At 41.9% G+C, this 24,490-nt stretch overlaps 1 protein-coding gene across 9 annotated transcripts in view; it reads left to right on the plus strand.

Moving 5' to 3' along the window:
• The window catches only part of ESRRG (estrogen related receptor gamma), a 402,243-nt gene that overhangs the window by 7,901 nt on the left and 369,852 nt on the right, over positions 1 to 24,490 (plus strand). For 2 of the 9 annotated variants that reach the window (XM_069852775.1, XM_069852778.1), the window contains exon 1: positions 11,256 to 11,402. The exons of 3 other annotated variants lie outside the window; for them this stretch is intronic. Coding sequence is in view for 1 of the 6 variants with exons in the window: in XM_069852772.1 (XP_069708873.1) it covers positions 20,150 to 20,247 (98 nt within the window). In the remaining 5 variants the exon portion in view is untranslated. Of the gene's footprint in view, positions 1 to 10,679; positions 10,740 to 11,253; positions 11,403 to 20,035; positions 20,248 to 24,490 lie in introns of those variants that run through there. 4 more of the 9 variants (XM_069852785.1, XM_069852779.1, XM_069852772.1 and 1 more) reach the window with 4 other exon arrangements.

The following is a 24,490-nucleotide window of genomic DNA, read 5'->3' on the forward strand; positions in this document are numbered from 1 at the left end:
TTACTTATTCTTTCATATTGTTGTAATCACAAGAGCGAGACATCTAACATATGCTTGAAATTTGTAATTAAAAATATTGATCTTTAAACAAGGGATGTAAATAGTGCAGACTTTGAATTATAAATTAGAAAATCTTTATTCTGTTTCTAATTTAGATTTTCTCTGAATAGTTTTCTTCCCTCCTCCCTCCCTAATAATCTTTTCCACTTGAAAAATGTTTGAAGTAGTATGTATTTCAGTAGCCTACAGCACAGGGACTCCTCCATGTTTCAGTCATACTTGGAGCTCTTCATATGATGTCTTTGCATCCGTAGAAAGTGTTAAATATTTTTAGGCTGACTGACTCTTTTACAATTGGCAAAAAATACAGTAATCCAGTGAACACTTCCACTGACACACGGAAATCAAAAGATTTTGCAGCTGTACGTGTACGATATTGCTACTAACAGCAGATTCTTCTGGAGTACATGACGGTGGTGTATCCGGGGAAAAGTAGAAATAAATGGAGCTTATACTTCTAACTTGAGTGATACCAACTTCTTTTATGCACTCAGTAGATAGAGTTGTACTTTTTGTCTTTGTAATCTGCAGTAACATCTATCCAGTGGAATAACTGAGAGATGTATATAGATGTCTATGACACACATATAGATATGCATGTGTGTGTGTGTGTGTGTATATGGCCGGGGAAAAATTTACTCAAGGAGACAAGCTTGCTTTAAAGGAAGTGCCACGTAAAAGAGGAATTGAAGTTTTCTGTCTTGGTAGAATGAAGAAATTATTGCAATAAATGATTATTTATAAATTATAGCATCCCACCTTCCTTAAGCCTACCTCCATTTATGTAAAGAAGTATCACCAGTAGTAGACCCATGTAATTAAGAGTGATAGTAGTGACTGATTTATTTCTGAGTTCCTTTGCCCATTACCAAGCAAGTAAATTTTCAGCAATGTGTAAAAATTAAAATTAATTTAATAAAAATTCCTTTAAGAGGAAAATCATGCAATAGATTCAACCTTTAAACGCTGGGCTTTTGGGTTGGTTTAATTTGGTTTTTTTTATGATTGATCGTTTGTTTTATAACAGGGAGCATTCATAGAAAAATATTCAAAGTAGGGGAAAAATAATTGAGGAACTGTGACGGGACTAGCATAGATCCTTCCTGAACTAGCAGAAGATGCAGACCAAATCACTTGTCATTGGAGTGCTAATATCTTTAGAATCACATTGAAGTTTGTTTGATCTGCAAGTTCAGCATCGCATCCATTGAAGCCACTGACATTCATGTTCCAAATCCTGGAACATCTGCAACCATGCCTAACTTTTATGAGTGGTTCATTTTTATGTTCTAGTTTAAAAAGTTTGGGTAGAACAGATATAGTAAACCTGTGATTATAATGCTTGACATTTAATGAATTAATTTGATTATTCATCTGAGGGATATCAGAGGCAACCCTTACTTATCTTAACTTGGGGTAGTAAAGTGCAATGGTAACTTAGACAGTAATGTGATATTCTATCCACACAGGTAAGAATGTAGAGCAACAGTCTCCTAACTACTGCAAATTAACATACCAATCCCTTAAGAAGTCATCATTCATACAAAGGCGGGGGGGAAACGGTTCAGGGAAAGTTGTGTACCGGATCGTGCTTCTGTGTATAACAAGTGAGAGTTAGCAATATGGTCTTATATTAACAACTATTGTAATAAAATAATTGATTGTTGATTGTGGCCACATTTTTATTTTGTCTGCAGTCTTACCTGACCATCTAGGTCCCAAGATCTCATAGCAGCAGCTAAGACTCTGGCTGTTCAGGTTGCGTGCAAGCCCGACAAACATATAGGGGGCCTTGTATAGAGATCACTGAAGTTCTCAGGATGGTTCCAGAAGGACTTGGATGGGGTGTTTGTGAGCTAGTGGTTTTACTTCTCAGCAGAAATTTAGTAGCAAAATATTATGGTGAAGTCTCCTAACTAGTAATATTGCTCTAATGTGATGAACTGTACCATGGTATCCATTTGCATGCTGCAAAAAATTCCCCTAAGTAAAATCACTCTTGTTGAAATAAGTCAATAGAGAGGATAATGGACACAACTAAACTCTAGGTAACGTATCTAAAAAATAGTGTTAGTCTGTTAGGAAAAACTGGATTGATACCAGAGTAAGTAATACCAGTCTCTCTGAGGCTTCTTTGAATTCTCCTGTAACTAAAATGAGAACTGGCTTCAGTCCAAAGGAACTTCAAGAACATGTCCAGCAATGATGCTTTATGCACAATCTGTAGTGTGCTGCTGCACACAGACACTAACGTACTCAACATCAGGCTGAAAATTTTCAGCCAAATAAGAGTCATACTTAGCCATCTCATGGGAGAAGGCAAATAGGGATGCAGAGGTGTTTGCAAGGGAAGCATTCTCCAACATGAGTGTCTCCAGACCTTCCCCCTCAGAAGCCCATTTGGGGGATGCGCTCCAGCTTGGCAGCCTGGCTTGTGAGTCCTGTCACCCCTGGCTGGACACCAGCTCCCTCCTCCCTGCCTGCTTCTTTCTGTGCAAGAAGGCAATGCCAGGTGGCTACGTCTGTCCTCTTTTCTTGTCGTTTTTTTTTTGGTTGGATCTGCCATCTGAGCAGAGGGGTAACACAGGGAAAGCTGATCCCTTTCATGACCTATTTGGGGCTACGATTGTCAAGCCCAAAATTGAAAAGACAGTGCTCTGCAGTGGTTCTCCTTATTTTGGTGAAAGCAGTTGAAACTCTGCCATCTAACTAAAGAGTATATTAAATGACTGACACTATTTTGAAGAATCTTTTATTTTCCATTTAATTATCTACAAGTAAATATATACATATTTGGGGACTATCCCTTATATTCCTTCCTGAATCTTTGAAGAAAACAAAGAACAAGACTAAAAATTATCCCTCCTTTACTAATCTTATTTAAAACAACCCCCCAAACCTAGTATATTATATCTTTTTACAGAGATTTAGATAAATTGGGACATATTGTCTTCAATATAATAAGTTTCTAAAACTTCATAAATGTTCTGCTTGTAAGGTATTAAGGAACTGTGATTCAGCAGTGCAATGGACATATCATAGCTAAAAAGGAAATAAACAACTTGCCTTCTTGGCAGAATTATCATTACCCCATGTGTAGGAAAAGCCTGCATAGCTGGCTGCCTTTTCTGCAATTACTAGCGTACTTTCTTGACAGGATATCCCATTGTTTGCTGTGCTCCCTTTCCAATCTTTTTCATAGGGCTTTCTGATGCAGGAACTTTAACTGATGAATTGTTTTTTGGAGCACCTAACAAAATTACCTTCTTGTCCTGAACACACCTAACAAAATTACCTTCTTGTCCTGAACAATGCTACTATGCTATAATTACCTAACGAGAACACATCTCTGGTAGCGTAAATCCAGAGCAGTTACCCTAATTTTTGTAGAAATTGCTCTGCATCAACACTGGATCAACTTGCTTGGGCCTGACTGAAGCAGGTTTCTTACTCTGCCCCTTGTAGCATGAGAGAAGGACCTGGTATTTTGGAACTTATTTCTGCAAAAAGGTGAGCATAATGTCAGCAGATTAAAGCTCGTAGCTCCTGGCAGCTCCCAGCCCCAGTAATTTCTGTGCTGCCCAGAAATTAACTTCAAGAGTCTCAAAATTGTCATTAAAATTCAATTGTTTCCCTTCACATTTAGACATCCGCCCACAGAAGAACACACATCACGTAACTTCTCCCCGGCTCCCTGGGGGTGCTACCAGATTAGCTGATGAGAAGGATGGGAAGGTTGCAGTCCTAATGGTGACTGAAAAGACAGAGGCAATAAAATGAGCTTACCTTGCTGCTTTAAAGTTAAACAGTAATCTACATGGCTCCAACGCTGAAATATGTAATAACATGGTTTCAGGATTTCATTGCTAAAGATTTTGCATTGCTTCTGCTTCTATCTTGGCTAATATAAATATTTATAACTTTCTATTTTATGGCTATTGCAACATATGACGAAAATATCATAAAAAATGCCTTTTTTCCTTTTTTTACTAGAAATTGAAGATAGATCCCCAGATAGTATAAATTGGTATGATTCCACTAATTTCATGAGAGCTATGTTAGCTTTCACCGGCTGCATATCTGTTTTCTAGATCATGGCTCTGACCAGCTAATTACTGAACAAGGCCTCACCTTACCGTGACATTCATATAGAGTAAAGGAATTCAGGGTTCTGACTGGGCTTAAGCAGTTAAATATACGGAAATACACTGGTGTGTGAAACGAGGTCTTTTCACTTTTCTCACTGTTTTCTATCATGAACAACTATATTAAAACTAGTGTCCTTTCCTTCCCACCAGGTTCTTGGCCACATGCTAGAGGCCCACAGTATAAGAGGAAGAATGGAATCAGTATCAGCACATTTCACTAAGGGCTTTAGAAATGAGCATCTTTAATGCACACCAAACAAACTAAATTACAGGGGAGTGTCTCCAGCCGGCATTCCAGGGTTGTGAATGCAGCCTGGAAACCCGTGGTCCAACAGGCTTTGTCGTCCTCACTGATGCTAAGAAAGGCCTTGCTACAAGCTTCCATACACTATTTTCCACCTATATTTAACACACCTTTGAAAGCAGAGTTTTTTGCATCTGCCTGGGGATGTACTTAACACATTTTGAAAAGTCAGAAGGCACACTGAGATTTAAAGCTGGATACTGTCAATTTGCTTCAAACAGGGTTTAGATGGAGTTGAGGTAATTGAGGTCCTTCAGTCCAAAATTGTTTAAGATGCAATATTGACCTATTTATCTTTTGACTTAAGACGCCAAATGAAGTTCTGCAACCTCAGGGAAGACTTCATACAAAATGCTGGGTTCCCCTGAAGGAGTCGCACAGATTCTTTCTTCCCAACTGCAAAAGTATCAGTTCCTCCTTCTTTATATGAACACAGCAGTTAGGAGAATTCAAGTTCAGTGATGAAGGGTTTCATGTTTCCTCTTCTTCCGGCCTATAAACTATACTATGCATAGGATTCTTCCGCTCTTCCTTTCAAAGCACTGCCATCAGCATTTACGGTTATTCAGGCTAAAGAAAAGGAGCAGCAGGGAGCATGACTGTAGCCTCGTATAAGAACATTGAATTATGTGGGGTGGTGCTGGATCTCTGGCTTCCAGGACTCCTTTAGCACTTAAACATTAAGAATAAAATACATTAATGGGCTTTTGAGAATTCCTCAGATATGACCTGAATCATAGATAGAGCCTTTCTGCCATTAAACATAATACCTTCTTGGCAGCCATTCCTCTTCTGAAACTTTTGCCCTAGAGATCTGTTTTGAAGAGGCAAGAGGCATTTTGGAAATCCTGTAGTCAGCACCTGTATACCCAGGAATCAGGCTGATCACAGACTGTTTTGAACCAGTACTTTCCCTAATACGTCACACGAGCTTTGCACATACATGATGGTTGCTTAAGTTCAGACTGTTAATTGTTGGTTATTTTCATATTTGTGTAGTGTGTGTGAGAGGGGAAAGGGCTTAAATTCTGTTTGTATTTTAAATAACTGTCTTGGCAGTTACATAGCCCCTGGTGTTTATATTTTCATGGAATGCAATGTTTGTGACTGATGTTAAAATGAGAGAAGCAGAAATCAGATATGGCCGAGCAGGTTCTAAAGTTGGTACAGACTGGGTCAGCCTTGCAACACAGCCAGCTGTCAAGGGCATCTGGAAAGGTGCCGCTTAGCACTGTACAGATTGTCTGCTACGTACACGCAATATTATTACTTGCTGATGGCACTCTGGCAACTTTTGCAAGCCAAATTCTGATCCCTTTACTAATGCTGAGAATTAGTTCAAATTCCTCTGACACTACGCGTGATTCTTGTCAGCAGCCAGACTGCAGAAGCTAAGAGGTGAGCTTGCTTATTTTGAGCAGATTTGGATCTCGTATTAGGTGAGGGCCCCACCCCGAATCCAGGTTTCTGATAAATTCATTTTTTAACATTGCATTGCCACTAGCACACAAACCAAAGGTCTCTGTGGATATTTATGTTCCAGCTATGAAATGCAAGCTTTTTTTTTCTTTTGATTTATACCTATGTTATGTTTTACAGACATGAGTAACCCATGTGGGATATCTTTCTCACAGAGTAAAACCAATGTAAATTTTCATGATTCAGGGATTTGTTTCAATACTCATGTATAAACTCTCATTAGAAATGATTATGCTTGAAGATCAAAAGAAAAGTACGCTCACTTGTATTAACGTTTAATGCATAATTCACATTGTTAGAACAAAACCCCAAAACAGTTGGTGGTTGTTATGACAAATATTAAACATTGGCACTACTAAACAATTCCCATAGAGGATCCTTCATTTCATTGCATTGGCGGTGCACTGAGATTTCCTCTTGCGTGTGCTGTGCCGTTGCCTCAGAGATTTAAAGACACCTTCCTCAATGGATGAGTAATTCCTCTGTAATGACAGGAGCAGGGGAGAGCTGGGATACTCTACCACTGCTGGTGGCTTCAAAGTTCAGAGACCTCTCAGTGGAAGCAGAGTGTAAAGTAATCCAATCTGATTCTTTGTACAAGTGGGATTTCATATCAGGCATGCTCGTATACAGTCCAAAACTTTCATTGCCTTCAATCTTAGTCTAGATTGAGCATTAATATCAAGACTAGTCACTCACGGTCAAAGTCACCCGGCACGAAAGAATTGAAGAACAGCTCGATTTCTTGTTTTATTTTAGTCCGTAGTTTACTTTCTATTAGTCAATGCTTACTATCTTAGCAAAAACCTAGAATAAGCAGGTTTGGTGTGAGGGAGGGGTACATGAAATCCATGCCCTATATCTACAACCAAGACCAGCACAGGCCAGTAAAGACACGCTTGTCATCACAAACTGAGATTAGGAATGAGGATCCTGTGTGGCATCATTTGTGGACTGTTACACAGAGTAGCACTGCTATTTCATTGGTGTAAGGGAAGATCCCTGGGTACCCTCTGCCTTCCAGAATTACAGTCTCCTAGCTTTTATGTTTACGTTTCTTTCAAAAATTTGGCTGAGCTTACATAATTTCTTACTTGTCTTGTTCTTTTATTTCCTTCCCCCCAAAACCCCCACAACAAACCACCTTGAGTTTAAAGTTTAGGAGTCTTAATTCATGTCAAGAGTCGCCTCTCTTCCCAGGGAGGTCTGTGGCATAGAATGAGACCAAATGACGTTTGACAAACTTTCTGCTTGGCACAAAGTTGCAAAAAAAAAATTTGCATATTCTCATTATAATTTTGGTAACTTTCCTGTACACCATTAGTGACACAATATACCTGATTCAGAGCTGAGTAGCTGTCTGAGTTTCAGGTAGGTTCTTTCTAATTCACATCTCTGTAAGCAAAGTATAAATTAGCAGTCTGTTCTTAAGGTGCTTTCTGAAAGCTCTGTTGCTCTTCAGACCCTTCTGGGCAAGTCTGAGAGATTCCTCATTCAAGAACTAACATTGTTGAATTAGAATGGGTGCTATTGCTTTGAGTGGTATGCAGTTGATGCATAAAAGGGTCATGGGTGTTTAATAAGACTAAGCAGAGCTTTGGGTTTTGTTTTCCTTTTGTTTGTAACAACCCACTCAAATATTTATGATTGAGAAGTTGGTATCTTCTCCAGTAAAGAACCTATTGTCCACTTTAAGGCAGTTGAGAGTGTACTCAAAGAGCATATACTGGCTAAATCGTTTATTTTCAGTGGAGCACATGTGGCTTTGCTATCCTGGAATTGATCATAAATACATAGCTGCTGTGGGTTTTTTGTTTAGGAAGAAAAACCTGTGGTGAATTAAATGTGCTTCACAAAGAAAAAGTAGGTCAAACACTGGGCCAAATTAATCTCATATTGAAACAGAAAGACTAAATTCTGTTGTTTTCACCTGTGGGACTTGAGACCTGTCTACACACCAAATTATTCCAAAACACTTATTAGGTACACTGAAGTAATTACTTTTGACTAAAACCATGTGTAGATGAATCTTACACCGGCATAAGAATTCATTTTCTTGAATTATCTTAATCCACTTTGAAAGTGGATTAACTGAAACCAGGAAACATCTCGGTCATTCCAGAATGAATAAGCCATCTGAACACAGCTCTGCTTTATATTCACATCCGACCTTATTCCAGCATAATTTTCCTGGGCTGAGAGGCTCTTAGGATGTATCTACATAGCAAATGAATGCATGATTATAGACATACCAGCCTCTCCTTTACTCTCACTAGCATAAGTAACAGCAGTAATGAAAGATGGTAGCAGAGACTTCAGTACAGCTTATTAGCTGGAGCATATAAGCAGTTGGTTGTGAACAGCCTCTGCTGAAATCCACCTCATCACACCCTCACTTCAGATACAACTCACGTCTCTTAGACTAATACTGGGGTTGGGAATGCCTTTCTGCATCTCTGGTGTGTACGCACACCAAAAATTGCGTATGTGATAGGACTGCACAGCTGAGCTAAATGGAAAACAGGTGAATTTAACTTCAAAGGTTAATCACATTGGAGAAGAAGCATGGATCACGGATTTTTAATATACACACCTTTGACAACCAAATAAAGTGTCAGCTGTGAGACTGTGGAGGCCAAATTAAATATGCTGTAGACAAGCAACTCTGTTGATTTCACTAGGGCTGAATTTGGCTCCATAGGTGAGATCTTGCTTGTTTGACTAATACTTGTTTTGTTGCCTATCTGTTAATTTCTTTTAATGAAATTAATGCATTTTAATGTTCCTTTAAGTGCATCCCAAAAATAGCAGTTTGATTAACTAATTCACTTTTAAAAGTGTAACAATCACAACTAAAAATCTCTCTTTTAGCTGAGGTATGGAATAATTGCAAGTGGAATTTTAGGTAGCTATGCCATGCCCTTCATCCTTTTAAACAAATTCCCCACATCAATCAGAAGAACCTCACTTAAAAATGAATGGTGAAATATAGACAAGAATCAAACTGTACACAGTGCTTTTCAAGCCTACCGAAGAAAATTTATCAGTAATGTACTCTGCTGAGACAGCATGCTTAAGACAGGTAAGAGTTTAGGCTAAAAGCAGTTCAAAACAGTTCCAAAACTAAAACACGAAACAAGCTTGCCTTTCTAGCCAAGCCTGAAAACATCTGGAGTAGCCTGGGTTAAAAAAAACCAACAAAACTAAAAAAAACCTTTCAATTTCAAGGCTCCTTAAAATGATGCTTGGACTGTACTGTATTTCAAGAAGGATACATTCTTTCCCCCTCCCAAGTCTGTTTTTTCCCCTTTGCAATAAATGATCTCAACCGCTTAAAATACGGTGCTGGTTGAGAATACCAAGTCCAGCAGCAGAAAAGGTGTACGCTTAACTTCTCCCTGACTTTATCTCTTTATGAAAACTGGAATAGAAAAACCTGATCAGTAACAATATTAAGCAAAGGCAATCTTCCCTTTTATTGTATTTAAATGAGGAAAATGAACGCATCAATGCTGGCTTTAGGGCTGAACACAGGCAGCTGTGAAAAATAATTTAGATTCAGCCCTACTCTGTGCATACCTTCCTGAACTCTATCACACTACTGGCAATCTTATACCTTGTTAATAAAAGAGGTGGTGGGGAAGGCTGCATGGAACAGGTAAACTTGGCTTCGGGTGCTGCTGGGAGGCTTGGCGGTCACTGTGCAGGTGTCGCGGTGTATCAGCGCTTTGGGAAATAAACAGTGTTGCTGTAACAACCGATGTTTAGCTGAAGAGGCAGTGAAATCTGAGTGACCGTGGGCAGTTTCTTTCTGAGCAAGGCCTAGTTCTGGGAAGACTTCTCCACACGCGTTAAATCGACGTGTAAAACGTCCCCCGAATTCAGCAGGGCTGTTCACGTAGACTTACAGGATTTGCCTTGAAAAGTATAAAAATCAAAGAAAGAGAAGGCAGGTGGCTCGCCAGCTCCTACCATTACTCATAACGCGCTGGTAGCGTGCATGGTGGCTGCACCGATTTCGGTGCTGGCTGCAGGCCTAAGCGTGCTCTGTCTCTTACTGTACGTTCCCCCGCGTTCAGAAACAGATGCTCCGCAACCCTAGCGCCAGAGGTAGGGAGAGAGGGTTTAAACACACCGCGACTAAAAAAAAAAATCATGCCAGGGTTTGTGCCAGCCTATTTATTTATTTTTTTATTATTATTTTTTTATTTCCCCCCCCACAACCCTTACGGCGACGCCATTGTGCCTGCGAATTTCCCAGCCACCTCCGTGGCTCCTTGCGGGGCTGCATCCCCGAACGCCGCCGGTGCCACCGCGCCGGGGTCTCCCGCAGGCTCCCCGGGTGCGGAGCGCGGAGCCTGCGCGGCTGCAGCTCCCGCACTGCGCGCTGCTGCTTCCCCACCCCCCCGCCCTTCGCGCTGCGGGTGCTTTTTTATTTTTAGCTCTTTTTATAGCATTTTAATTTTTTTTTTTTTTTGCGCTGTCCTCCATCCCTTCCCCCCCACCCCAATCCCCCGGCAAATGGCCCGGCTGTCCCCGGGGCGAGGTGTCCCGCTCGCTGCCGCCGGGGCTGCCACCCCCTCTCTGTTCCCACGCGTCTCCGTTCCCACGCTTTCCGCTTTTTTTTTGTTTGTTTGTTTGTTTGTTTGGTGGGTTTTTTTGTTTGGTTTGGTTTATTTTTTTTTTTTTCCAGGTGGGACTTGGCGGTGACCGGCGAGGCTCGCCTGGCACTGAATGTCACCCTGAAGGTAAAATGAAAGACAAAAAGATGAACGCATGCCTGCTCCCCTCGCTCCCCGCCACCATCGCGGGGCGGCAGCCCCCGCCGCGCCCCGGATTTCCTGTCCCGGCTCTTTTTTTATTATTATTATTTCGGTTAAAAAAAAAAAAAAGGAAAAAATTTAAAAAAAAAAAAAAATCGCATGCCAAAGAAACGTGCACGTACCCGGTAACGAGCCCAGGAAAAACCCGGCCGCTTCCCCCTTCTCCTGCCAAGTTATCATTGAGAAAACAGACAGGCGGCGTGACGTCCCGGGTCAGGCCGAGTGCGGAGCGGCGCTACCAAGGCGGCGGGGAGGCCCGGGGCCAACGCCGAGGCCGGGGCCGCGGGCCCCGGGGCCGCCGCCTCCCGCCCGCCGCCCCCCGCCGCCCGCGGGGCCGCCCCCGCGCCGCCCCCCGCGGCCCCCACCGCCCCCGCGCCGCCCGCGCCCCCGCCCGGCCCCGCGGCCCCGCGCCGGCTCCCCCCTCGCCGGCGGAGGTCGCGGGAGCCCAGTTAAAGGAGGCGTGTGTAAAGATTTTGCAATGTCCCTGCATGGTGTTGTAGACTTTCCTAGCAAAGAAACCGGCTTCGGCTTCTTTAAAATCCCCGACGACTCACCCGATTAACCCGCCTGCGGTTCTGAGCTGACCAGGTAAAGCGAGACCCCCACCTCCCGCCCCCCCCCCCTCCCCGGCACCGCCGCCACCTGACACCGCACCGGGGGGCGCGGGTTGGCTCCGAGACGCTGCCAAAAGCGCTCACCACCCCCCCCCCACCCCCCATTCCACCTTCAGACCTTGCAGTTCCACTTGCTCAGAGTCTTGTGTCCCCCCCCCGCCCCTCCAAAAAAAAAAAAAAAAAAAGAATCAGCTTCGTAAAAAGCCGCACAACAGCACCAACCACCCGGGGGTCGGGGGTTCTCCTCTCTCTCTCTGACAATTAATTACAATTATTGGCCTGGGGTTGCAGGGAAAGGGGGGTGGGGGAAGGAGGAATGATTTCTTTTTCTGCTGACACCCCGGCAGATTTTGTCCTCCACCCCTTTCCCAGGGTCAGGAGTGCCGGGGAAGTGACGAGGCTTTAACGCAGCAAAGAGTTTGGGGCCGGGGGTCCCGGGGCGGCTCCGGCGAGGGGGACGCCGGGCTCTCCGAGTGGGGGCGATTGTCGCCACGCCTGCCCTTGTCGCCCTCCGCCTCCCCTTTCGGGAGCCCCGGGGGCGAGGCCGGGAGGCCGTTTGGGGGTGGGGGGCGCGTCCTCGTCCCCTGTCCGTCCCTCTCCTTCCCGGAGCGAGCCCGGCGGGAAGCACTGAGCAGCGGAGTGGGGGGCGGCGGCGCTGCCCAGGTCCCCTTCTCGCTGTCCCCGGGACGCGCCGGGCACGGGCGGGAGGAGCGAGGGAAAACTGTGCAAAGTCGGCGTCCTGCTTGCTCCTCCTCGTACTTCACCCTCCCACCAGCTCCGGTTAGAGAAACGGGTTGCGTGTGGAGGTCCGAATGTGACCCGGCTGCGAGGAATTTTCTTTTCCTTTTATTTATTTTCTTTCCATTTTCATTCCCCCCCCCGCCCGCCCCAGGCATTAAATGCTACGAGGGAGCTAGTGTTGTAGAGGTGCGTTTTGAAGTGCTGCAGGGGAAGTGCGCCGAGTACTTGGTTCTAGTTATTGCATTTCTTGTCATACCCAAAAAGAGAGGACTGCGTTTAGGTGATGACTAAATAATGGGGGAGGCAGGTGAAAATGAGTAGAATGTAAAGGAGAGGAAAATGAAGGTAAATGGTTGTGTGGGAAGGCAGGAGCTGAGCAGCTTGGGTTTCTCTCCTGCAATTCCCCCTCCCTCCCAATAAACACCCCCCTCCTCCAATCCTGTCTGTTTTTCCTACTTTTAGCAGACCCTAGTAGCGAGCATAACCCAACACAAAAACAGATTACACCCACCCACACCCCCCTCACCCTTCAATTTTTCTTTGTTGCTGGGAGGGAAATCTGAGTGCCCTTTGTATAAAACCACCTAAGTTTTAAGCTTTTATTAGCCGCGCTGTCTCAAATACAAGGTGTAAAACTTGCCTGATGGCTTTTGGTGTTACTTCCCTGGTTTATGTCAGAGGATGAAGTGTTCTGCTGTAGCATGCCTAGCATCGCTTTTGGAATGGGAGTAGCTTACAATATAACCTACATTAGATTATACACGGTGCATTTCCAGTGAAAATAGCCAAAGACCTGGAATGACGAAATGACTCGTGTGGTTTTGATCTTCCTTGTCTTGAGAGCATCAAGGTAGCCGTGGTTCTGTGTGCTGGGGAGGGGTGTGTGTGTCTGTGGTGCAAAGGGTTTTGTGTCTGTATGGGAATCTGGCAGGTCTCCTTTTAGAGGACTTTAAAGTGTGCAGGGGCAGGAGAAGGTAAACTTGACATTCATTATCAAAATAAGGAAAACAAATCGATTGCATTAACTCTGTGTGCAGTATCACGGTTATTCCACAGTAGTTTGTCAGAAATTAAAAGGTTACCACTGGAGTGCCGTATCCCTATCTCAAGCCTGGCACCACTTATTACTGCAACAGTATTTCAATATTAAGTGATCTTAGAGATATTTCATCTTTCATTTTGAATCCTGAATTTGAATCAGCGTTAGGATGTCAGGGCTGTGAGATAAGGTATAACAAACTAAGTAGACAGCTGAAGGGCTCCTGGTGAAGGTGTTGCTGAGAAGGATATCTTGGGCCGTTCGCAGTAACCTTGTTTACAGGGACGTTTCAGTTGCAACCTGAATTTCAGTGAGAGAGAGGCTGCCTGGACTAATGCCTGTGTGTCTGAAACTCATCACGAATGTCTTTTGCACTCCAAGCCTTCTGTCTGCCTTCCTTGCATGCTCGCAAAAACTTTTCTGGAAGGTTAGGATGATTTTCTGATATGAAAATTAAGATGTTTTCCTAAGAGGATTGCTGCTCTTTGAACTGGTGTACATTAGCAACAAAGTATTAATGAGGTTTGATTTTCCTTTTTGGTTCTCTGATGTGTCAGGATCAGTAGTTAAACCAGTCTTTTTAACTTCACGTATATGGCTTTGATTTATTATATTTAAGTCTGGTGGTTTTGAACGTACTTTGCAGCGCGTGAAGTTGGTTCAAGTCAAAATGTGAAAAGATGCGTATTTTAACAAGGAACAGTTTTGTAGTGATCTGCTAATTTTTTGTTTTCTTTTCCTAAAGCTGTTCCAGGAAAATCATGTGTGTTTAGCGAGTGGGTGCTAAATGCCAGCAGCCACACTGATGAAGAAAAATGCTGTTGAAATACTTTGGAATAATAAATAGGATATGTAATGGTCAACCACAAGATAAAAATTTTACACAGTGTTTTTATGGCTCTAAATTGGCTGCATTGTAAACCAAGCTTGCTACTCTATTAAGTCATCAGAGTTTTCAATTATTTAAGATTTCTAGTCAAGCTATCTAATATAATCTTCATCATGCATATCAGAAAATTGTACCTAAGGTTGTAATTCCTTGTTGGTGGTGTGTGAGGGCTTTGTTGCGGATAGGGGCTTAATTTTGACTTATCAGGACAAATATTACAAAGCATGAACACAGAAAAATGATATGGAAATAGCCCCAGTCCTACAAAATGGGGATAGTTACAGCACTGAAATGTACCTAATACGATTTGAGATCCATTCACTAAGAAACCTTGACAGTATCTGCCTTGCAGGTACGGTGCATTTGGAAATACTATATCTCCATTTAAATGCAGATCTCCAGTTTTCTCCAGGGGACAGTTGGTGAATCTTTCGATTGAACCACTGGTACTAGAAAAACTAACTGAAGATTTACCCGTGAACAAGAGACCCTTTCAAGTCTGCCTTTTTGAAATAATGATTATAAAATTCCCTAATATTGAAAGTTTATATTGATTTTTAATGCCTTTCCAAAAGCCACACGAAAAGAATAGTGTTTTACTTAAGGTAGGCCAACATTTGCACATTTGTTTAGCAACCTTAAGAGAGATAACTGTTACAAGTAAGTTCTTTGTTTTTACGTGGGTATTGTGTTTGCATGTGAGTTTTCTCAAATGGACAGAGCAGTCTTGCTTTGATTTTGACCTAGATTCCTCTTGATTCTTCCTGTACGGCTAGTACCTGCTTATTTCCCACTGTGAAAATAGGAGAACAACTGTTGATGCTATCTGGCTGGGGCTGCACGGGCAATAGGCATGCACGTCCAGTAATCTCCCCATCTCTTCTAAGGCTTCATTAGCAACAGATAAAATAGCGCTGCAGTCTGAAGGGGGTGCAAGCCAATGTTTTCCCTCCTTTGAATTTTCGTTCTTTGAGGGTTTGATGTAAAAGAAGATAGAGGGGAAAACCAGGGGTGGAATGAGTGAATTTATTTCTGTGTCCAGATTTGGCACACACATTTTGCACACCTGCAAGGATGAACAGGGCTATCTTTTATTTGAAACAAGTCTCAGTCCTGGCTTACTCCATATTGGCTTGAAACTCAGTGCCCATCCGGTCCAGTCCTCTGTTTTGTTTGCTATTGGTTTAGTTTGTGGTGTAGCCCAAGGTGTGAAAAGCCTAGGATGCAGGGAACAGGAGCTATCTGCTTGGGGTGCAGGCAAGACAAAGTACCTAGTGCAGAGGTGACAAAAGATCCTAACCTCTCCTGTGCTGGATGCCGTGCACTGTAGGCATTCCTGGCCGCTTTCTCTCCCCACCATGGGCAAGAGCGCTGTCTGGGGATGCTGCCCTTGTCCCCATGCTGGAGCCATGAGGTTGTGGAGTTATTGCCCATATTATGTTCACCTGCTAAGGGCATATAACCCATTTGCCTTAGTACCCTGGAGAAAAAGTGCATTTCAACCTTTGCATGGAGCTCAGGCACATCTGCGAAGTCCAATCTTACGTGCAGCAGCATTAATGGCAGAGCTGCCATCCAGCTTAATTGATATTCTTATAAACATCTACAGGTTTCTGTTTCTAGTGGAAGCTACAGCTGAGTGGACTTCTTAAATGAATGTTTTGCATATTGAGGTTGAAAGAAGAGTTGATCCTGATACAATAACTTATCATCTGTGTCGTTCTCTTGACATCAGTTGGATTACTACAAGCATATCGGACAAGGAGATTAGGTGCAAGATCTTCACGAACACATGCTTTTGTTAGCATGTTGATGAGTGGAGATGTTACTTTTCTGAAAACCTTGTTCTAAGTTAAGTCTAGGCAAGCACAAACCTGTGTGTGCATATACAAGTTGAACAGGGCCTATCCTTTTTAATACATTTTTTTCGTGTAATATCTGTGCAAGATCTCTTATTATAACTCAGCCATTAGGGGAAAGAAAATGGAACTTCTCTCAAACAGCTTTTCTGTTGGTGAATCTAGTGGCAGTTGCTTTGAAGCATGTGTAATTGATTATCATACATTTATTTTAAAAAGGAGACATAACAAGGAATCTGACATGATGTTTTGGAATATATCTTTTCCCCACAATGTTCTTGAGGGAAATGTAAGGTTGCAGGCATCATTTCATGCCCTGTATGTTTTTGAACATAAATCAAAGAAATTGTTGGAGAGTTATAGATGTTCATAGCAACTGTAGCTATAATAAACACATGCAGTATATATTTTCCAAGCTATTTTGTATGGGTGAAAAGCTGAAGCTGGCAAACAATTCAACTTAATCATTGAAAATTTATTTCCTAGTTAGAGTGGGTTACCAGTGTAGCATGAATTCGTACACCTTGGTTTAAGTTCATGTGGTTGTGAAGCCTTGGTTAACATTGGGAAAGAATTTAATTTGGATCTAGACACGTTGAATGAATTATTCCATATGTCAAACTTATTGTGATGCCTGTATGGTGATATTTACACCTATGTTATCACCAATATTGCCTTCAAAGAATGCTGGATACCTTAAAAAGCAAATCAAGGACAAGAATGGTATAAACCCCCCCTGTTTTAATTGTACACATAGCAAAAAATGTGAGCATAGTAAATAGAAGAGGAAGGAGAATCCTGTCAGGTACTGCAGAGCTGCCAATGGGAACAACAACTAGCTTAGGCATACAAATTTCTTGACGATCATAGTAGTTTGGTTTAAAGTCTTAACAGAAAAAAGGGAGAAGTGACTTTTATGGAGGAGGTTCAGTGAGGAGAGTGTAGCCATTTGGTGCGAGAGGATGGGGCAGTTGTTTCATACGTTCACAAGCATCCAAATGCATTAAAATGCTAAAAAGAAAATCCAGTAGTCACAGTTAATATGTATATGGATGGAATGGGGACAGGACACATGGAGGACATTCTGTGCAGAGATAAAGTAGGTCTAGGTGAACTGAGTTTCAGACTGAATGCTTAAGCAAAACCCTAAATGTCTGAATAAAACAGGTAGGATGTGTTTCTTGGATGCTGGCCTTCCATGTGTTTTCAGGTGTAGGTCTCTAGTCTGTGTACTCCCGTTGGGTTCAGAGATTGATAAGTAAAACCAATACTGCTTATTGAAAATTCTCAGTCTAGTTTAAAGTTGGGTCTTCTGATATTGCATAATCTCAGGATTTGCTTTCCTGCATCATTTCTCGCTTGGCTCTTGCTCCACATCCTCTCCAAACAATTGTTGCAGCCTCTTCTTAGTAGGCAGCCTACATTACTCCATCCTTACAAGGTTGGAAAATGGACTTTGAATTATTACTATGCTACCTGCTGTATACAACTCTATGAAAACAAAATTCCATGAGAAAATGATAAAGAAGAGAAAAGGGAAGACAGTGTCATAGATTGAGATATAGCTGGGAAAAGAGCTGTGAGGAGAAAGATTTGGCAATTCCCATGTGTCCCACGGTCAGGATACATGTATACTTTCAAAAAAGAAGGGAACTGAAGGAGCTTAGTTCTTGGATCCATGTTGACCCAGCTGTGATGAATGGGTGGTGATTATAGAGAAGAGGTAAGGAGAAGTTGAGTCTAACCCAGAGTGTGGGTCCTCTAGCCCTGACAAGTGCCAGCTGGGGAGTGTGGGCTGGGACTACTGAATACAGTTGGATTACTGCTCTCGTGCTGTATTTGAGAGCCTCAGCCTTTCTGTGTAGACAGTTTGGTATTTAGAGGCTTTGAGGAGGAAACTTCATTCACTGAAATTCCTGCTTCCACAGGGATATCTTTTACTTGTCTTAAATTAGAGTCTCGTGTTCCAACTGACAAAAAAGAGCTTGTCTTACTTTGTGCTGAATTCCTACCAGAAAAAAAAGTCTTCTGCCGTATTTTGGTCAAAAGAAGCCAGGTGGACAAGGGTGAGAGCGAGGTATGCAGAATCTGGGTAGCAGGCTGGGTGCTGGAGCACAGAGAGCAGGCAGTCCGAAGTCACAGCCCTTCTTACAGCACAGCTGGGATCTGGATGTACAGCCTCAGGTTTTAGCCCTTTACCTTTCTCTGACATGCAATCCTTGTCTTGCAGCTTGAGCAAGAAAGGCACAGAAACTATGCTTTTGCAACACCTATTAAATGCGAATGGTGCTGGTTTAGTCATGGAAAGGTGAGGTGGTATGTCAGAGGTGATACAGCCAGCCAGTGACAGAGCCTAGACAGAGCCCAGCCTCGTAGCCAGGTTTTTGATTCCCTGCCACTTCTCCCTGGAGAGATAGTGCATGCTTTCATTTCTCTGGGGACTTGGCCCAGAGGTAGATAGGATTTTTCTCCCAAAGAGGAGAGGCAAATATGGGCAAATTTTGGTGGAAGTGCATGTTGAATCATTATGGTTACCCTGCTATAAAAGGCACCTACCTTTTATAAAAAATTAGTTTTAATGTTTTAGTAATCAGGTTTTGCTTGTTGCTTCTTTTTAATCAAGGAGAGGTGAGGACATGAGCAATGAGTACGTTAGAAAATTGGGCCACCAACTTCTAGAGTTTGTGCTTGTGAGCGTGTGCGCACACGTGTGCAATGTGCATATGCATCCTTGCATGTTGTGTATGCACAGGATCTCAATTATTTTGCTGTTTGAGTCATAAAGCAGGCTGTCTTGATGTACTGTCAGTTTTGGTTTCTGCCCTTTGGAATAAAGTTCAAAATATTAAAGAAATAACACGCAATATACTAGTGGCTAGAATAGTCATAGCGCCTGAGGGAAAAAGAGGGTGGTGAATAATCTGTCTTACAAATGCCCAGAAAAAAACAAACTTAACTCCTCCTAACCAAACTCCACAAGGGGTACTTTTAAAAGGGACTCTTCCTAATTTTGTTTCTGAGCTTTGCTAGTTATCATGGAGAGGGAAGTAGGTCCCTTTTGGAAAGTGGTGTGCAAGCTCTACCGTCATGCTCTGACTAGGGTGGGAGGGGGATGTACGGCCTCAGTTATTCTTTGGAGAATCACCCTCGGCTAAATGGTGAAACAACTACATCCAAATTAATTATAGATATTTTTTTAACATCAGGTGTGAGAATGTGTTCGGAGTACTGCTTCCCAGTTTAAGAGTTGAAATTGTGCTAGCAGATGTATTCATTTTAAATGTTGCTTTTCTGCTTTTATTAGTTTACATGGACTGCAGTAAGAACCACAGAAGTTGATGCAGGTTCTGCACACCCTGCTTGGTTCTGGAGGACTGAGGTGGTACTTAAAGGAGCACTAACGTATATTTGGAGTCACACTGGGACTTTGGGCAGAATACCATACTTTTCCAGATCTGGGGTGTTGTGCTCCATAGTTTTAGTCCAATGAGGACCATGCTACAAGGCTCTAGATAAGATATTAAATGAAAGAACCAGCTCCCTCCCACTCCCAAAATCTTTTGACTTGTACTCTGCATCAGAAGAAAAGTGTTGAGAAGCGTGTGACTGATTCAAGGCAGACTCAGGATGAATTTAGGATAAATAGGATGCCTATTGCACTTAATTTAGCAATTGGAAAGCAGAAAATGCTTTTGAGCACAGCTAACGGCTTCTTATCTGCAAATGCCACAATCAAGACAGAGCAAAATATATTGTGGCGAATTCTGCAGTTCACAGTCGTGACACAGTCAAAACCTATTACAGTGAGGGAGACTTCTGCCTGTATCACGACTGCCCAGGATGCAGCATTTTAGAGAGGTGTTAATAAAGAGAATACAGTAAATGTACAGTTTTATAAGTCCTGCAGGACTTGCAGCAAATGCCGGTGATTAGAACTGGGTGAAGTTGTCAAAGGTTGCTTTGCTCTCCAGAGCCTGGCAGTAGCTCCACTGAAATGTGATGCCATTGGTTTTCAGCAAAGGTTTCTTTCTGCAGGGCTGCAAACAGAGATCAGCTGCTACTGTGTATACACAACTAGGGAGCAAATCAAGCAGCACATTTAAGCAGCCTTTTTAACCCTGAGACTTTCCAAGATTTCTTCTTCATGCAGGAAGTTTCCTTTATATTGTCAGCTGTAGCACTTTGCTCATGTAATGAGATCAGAGCTAGGATCACTGCTGCACAGTAGAAAGAGTTCCTTGAGACATTTGTCCTTGAAACTGCACCAAACTCTTGGAAGAACCCAGAACCTGTAAGTATGTATGATATAGGCAACAATAGCACAGTGCAAAGCTGCAATCAACCATTATATGATATCCGATTAGCAGTGCAGGGGGGATTTTTTTTTTTCAGATGTTATGTTACATTCATTTTCAATTTGTTCTAAGGTAACAAATCAATTCCGGCTTCTGATACAGTGACTTTGCAGTAGATGAGCTAGTAGTAATATGTTTGTTTTAACTATTTGTTGCTCTCATGTAGCTTGTGGGGCAATTATTGTAGCCATCAAACTATAGTGAACTTTTCTTATGCTTTTAGGTATTTTAAAGGATTTGGGGGTCCATTTTGCAAATAAGTTTTTGCTTTGCTTTTTGACTTTGGCAACCCCACCCTACGCCAAACTATAAATAATGGGGAAAATGGAATTAGTGTGTATTGTTCTTAGGTAGCAATAAAATATATTTGTTCGCAGGCTTAATTTAGTCGTTAACAATGTTGCACTGTTTGGGGTGGTTTTTGTCTTAATTGAATTCTACTCAAGGCTGTCTATTTTGTGTTTTACTATCTTGTCTGTGTCTGTTTAAGTTACTTCGCCGGGACTGCAGTCTGGTTAAACCTGTATTTAAGCACTATTTATATTCTGAACACATTTCTGGTAAAATAAGTGTTTGAGATTTTTTTTTTTTTTTTAAAGCCTTGAACAGTATAGTTTTATTAGCAGCAAGCACCAGAGAAGGCACAACATGGATGAATGTCAGACATAGACCACTGAACCTAAGTCTTCTGTGCACTAAGTCCGATCCAAATGTGTCCACTTTTGCAACTGCTACTAATAAAAGCCTTGAGGTCCCTTTCAATAAATTTTTCATATGCAATGATACTTCTGTTTATCAGATTAATTTCTCCCAGGTTAGCCTGATTGATAGCTGGATTGTGGTTTCTTAAGTGCTTTCTCCATGAAACCTCACCGAAGAGCTGCATTCCATTTAACCAGTGAATGTAAAAACTGGTAACCATGGATTCAGCCACCACTAACTGTCGAGAGCAATGACTTGTTGTAAACAATACAAATGAGCCAGGATAGCAGAAGCAACCAGACATGAAATGATTTTAATAGAAATTACGGTAAAGGTCATGTGATACTGTATTGGATTGAATTCAGCATTAAAGGGAAAGTATTTCAGTTTTTCAAGTTTGATTTAAATTGCACATCTCCACTGGCTTTACGTTTGCGTAAGATCCCCGGAAGGGAAAATGAAGCAGTTCTTTGGAAATGCCTCTGCTTAATTGCATGTTGTGACTTAGGCCCTGATCCTGAAAATGTAGGAATAACTCTAATCAGTAGGATTATGCATGTACTTAAAATTTGCTATTTGTAAGTGTTTGTAGGATTGAAGCCTTTCTAGGTAAGCTGGTAAGAAAAAAAAGAATGATATTCTAAGGAAATAATAACCTGTCACTAAAAATAAATCATGGAAATGCAAGTTGTGTGGTTTGGTTGGAGATTTTTGCTCGCTTGTTTCAGTAGCATGAAAACAAGTTATATTTATCCCTTCCTTTTTAAATGTTATGACTTTCATTTCTCATCCACCATTCCTCAAATCCTCTTCCTAATTTATAGTCCCTCTTTTGGAGAACTGGTAAACCATAGTGTCAGCTATTATAATACAGCACGATGATAGGCACATGCAGATCGCATGAGCAGTCGTGTGTCCTATCTCAGGAATTTCCATCCCTACAAAATCTTTGCTGACTCCCAGCTGTCACATGGCTGTCACTCACAAATTCTAACCATAACCAAATCCTCCTCCCTGGGCATGCGCTCACCAAACCTCTCTATGCACACATAGATGCAGGCACAAATGTCCCTGCTTAAGCACTTTCTCTGCGTAAATGGGTCTCTCCCCCAAGCCTGCTGCATTCCACTAATGCTTCGTCCTTAATTTGTTCCTGGGTGCTACTTCCCTGCCATGCCTTTGCTATTTGTGCTTTGTAAGGAGGAACCTGGAAGGAGAATAGAAGTCAGTAAGAAATGCAAACAAAAATAATTTTGCGCGTTATTTAATATAACGATTCAGATCAGTGAGTCTAAATGCACAACTTCCGTGGCCATCTAAACTTCTCAAAGGATTAACCCTTACTGTTCTGTAGACAGCACTGTCACCTTGCAGTATACTGGCTTACTGTTTTTTGTATTTACTTCTCATGACATTTATATTATTTGCAAAACTTAGATTATAAGAGCCCTAGATTGGAACTTTGGTTATTTCTATATTTCTAGGTTGTTTCTGTATTTCATAGGTGTCACGTACATCTATGTTGTTCTATCAGTAATTTTGATTTATACATTTTTCAACTAGAATTACTTCAAACAATTCCTCATCCGTCTGTTACAGCTGACCAGTCTCTGTCTCAGGCTGCAACTAAAATGCATAGGTAGATACAGAGCAAATCCAGCTTTCCCTGTGCTGCCTTGATAGACAGTAGGGGCGATTGCTTGCATGATTTGGGAAGGTAAGATTTAGGTTATACATAGATTAACAGCTGGCAAAAATAGACTGGCTTCTGCTGAAAATAAGTAGTTTTGAGAAGTAAAAGGAAAGCACTTAGACAGGAATGCTGAGGGGGAAAAAAACCCCAAAATTTCAGAGTATTTTCTGTTGCTTCTCTGTGTCAGTGTTAATGTATTGAGGCACTCCTGTGAACCAGACCCCAAGAGGGAGGAAGTGGCTGGACAAAAAAGATACCACCTAGACTTTGTTTATGTATCGTGGGGCGAATCCAGAACTGCAAGTAAAATACAGGTGGAAGCACAGTGAGGCTTGAGACCAGTATCGAAATAAACTGAGGAAACCACTTTGGCCTCCTTACCATGAGCTCCTTGTGAAGTATTTTTAGTTCCTACATCCCTTGAAAGCCAGGTAGGGGATGTTTGAATCATTCTTGGCAAAAGAACCCAAATTTCAATCTGGGAAGGTAATGCAGTGTTGAGGAAGGAAAGAGTGCACCGTGATCCTGTGGACTTCACTGGCTTGGGACAATGGGCAATTTTCCTTTTATCTTTGGCATCTTTACGATCCGCAGCATAGGTGTTTGTCTGCTCTCTTGTATTTTGCATCACATACGGATTTTGTAATGTAGAACTTGCAGAAGTTAATGGGTGAGCTGCCAGAAGTCTTTGCCCATTGGTGGATAGGAAGAATTGGGATGCATGACTACTTATTTCTCTCCCGATTTATAAAGTTCAGGTCCTGGTTGATGGGCAGTTGCAGGAGACTGAGACCGCAATTCTCACTTGAAGCAGAACTGTGTGAAGATGTATTCGAATCCCCAAATTGGAGACCACAGTGTTTTACCCACAGAGAAATCTCAGTGTGTGCAGTCAGGCAGATATTACAGTGCTTACTTGGGGACTGGCAAAAATATTTATCATTAAAATAATTAGTAATAATTATTGATACCTCCCTTGTAAACACACTAATATAGAATAATAACAAAAAAGTTGTATTTTATGACTGCAATGTCTATCTACTACTTTAATGCAAAGACTTCTTGTCAATTAGATGTTTTATATCTAAAAGATATCAGCGGTCCTGTCAAATAAATTCGAATGCTGTAAGTACCGGTACCTTTTTTTAAAAAAAAAAAAAGAAAAAGGCAACAAACCAATAGTCTTGATATGGGGGTCCCATGTGTAGGGACTACAGGTTAAACAGGTATCCATGTTGACTCACGCTTTACATCGTGATTAGGACAGCTGACAGCACTGTGGGTAAGCAAGAAATAAATGGGTAGCTTTTGTCGGGTGGACTCCTGGCTATCAGGGACTGGACTGAAACTATTTAATTTCATGGAGCATGGTTGGTCACTGAATGACAGAATATTGTTCTTTGAATTGTTAAGTCTATTTAAGCGTTACAGTGTTTTATAAATTTTTGCTCCTTTTTAGTTTTACTTCATAGCTGGTGTGGGTAAGTGAAGTTTTTTTGAGGACTCCTACAGTCATTAAGTCTTTTTAACATTTCCAAATGCCTATTGAAGACCCATGATTTATGGGTTGTGATGTTCTCCAGGTCAGCAAAACTGTCATGGGGTCTAAAGACAGGACTGATCTGTATCAGCAGCATTAACTTTCCATTAACTTTCCATGACTAGAACGCGTCTTTGATTATTCTGCATTATTCCTTTGTACAAAATAAGGTCATTCTCTGTGTATTTTAGTTTTAACAGAACCAGATTGTCACTGACCATCAGCTTTTGCATGCATACACTCT

Source organism: Phaenicophaeus curvirostris, chromosome 2 (genome assembly GCF_032191515.1).
Source record: "Phaenicophaeus curvirostris isolate KB17595 chromosome 2, BPBGC_Pcur_1.0, whole genome shotgun sequence".
Lineage (NCBI taxonomy): Eukaryota > Metazoa > Chordata > Aves > Cuculiformes > Cuculidae > Phaenicophaeus > Phaenicophaeus curvirostris.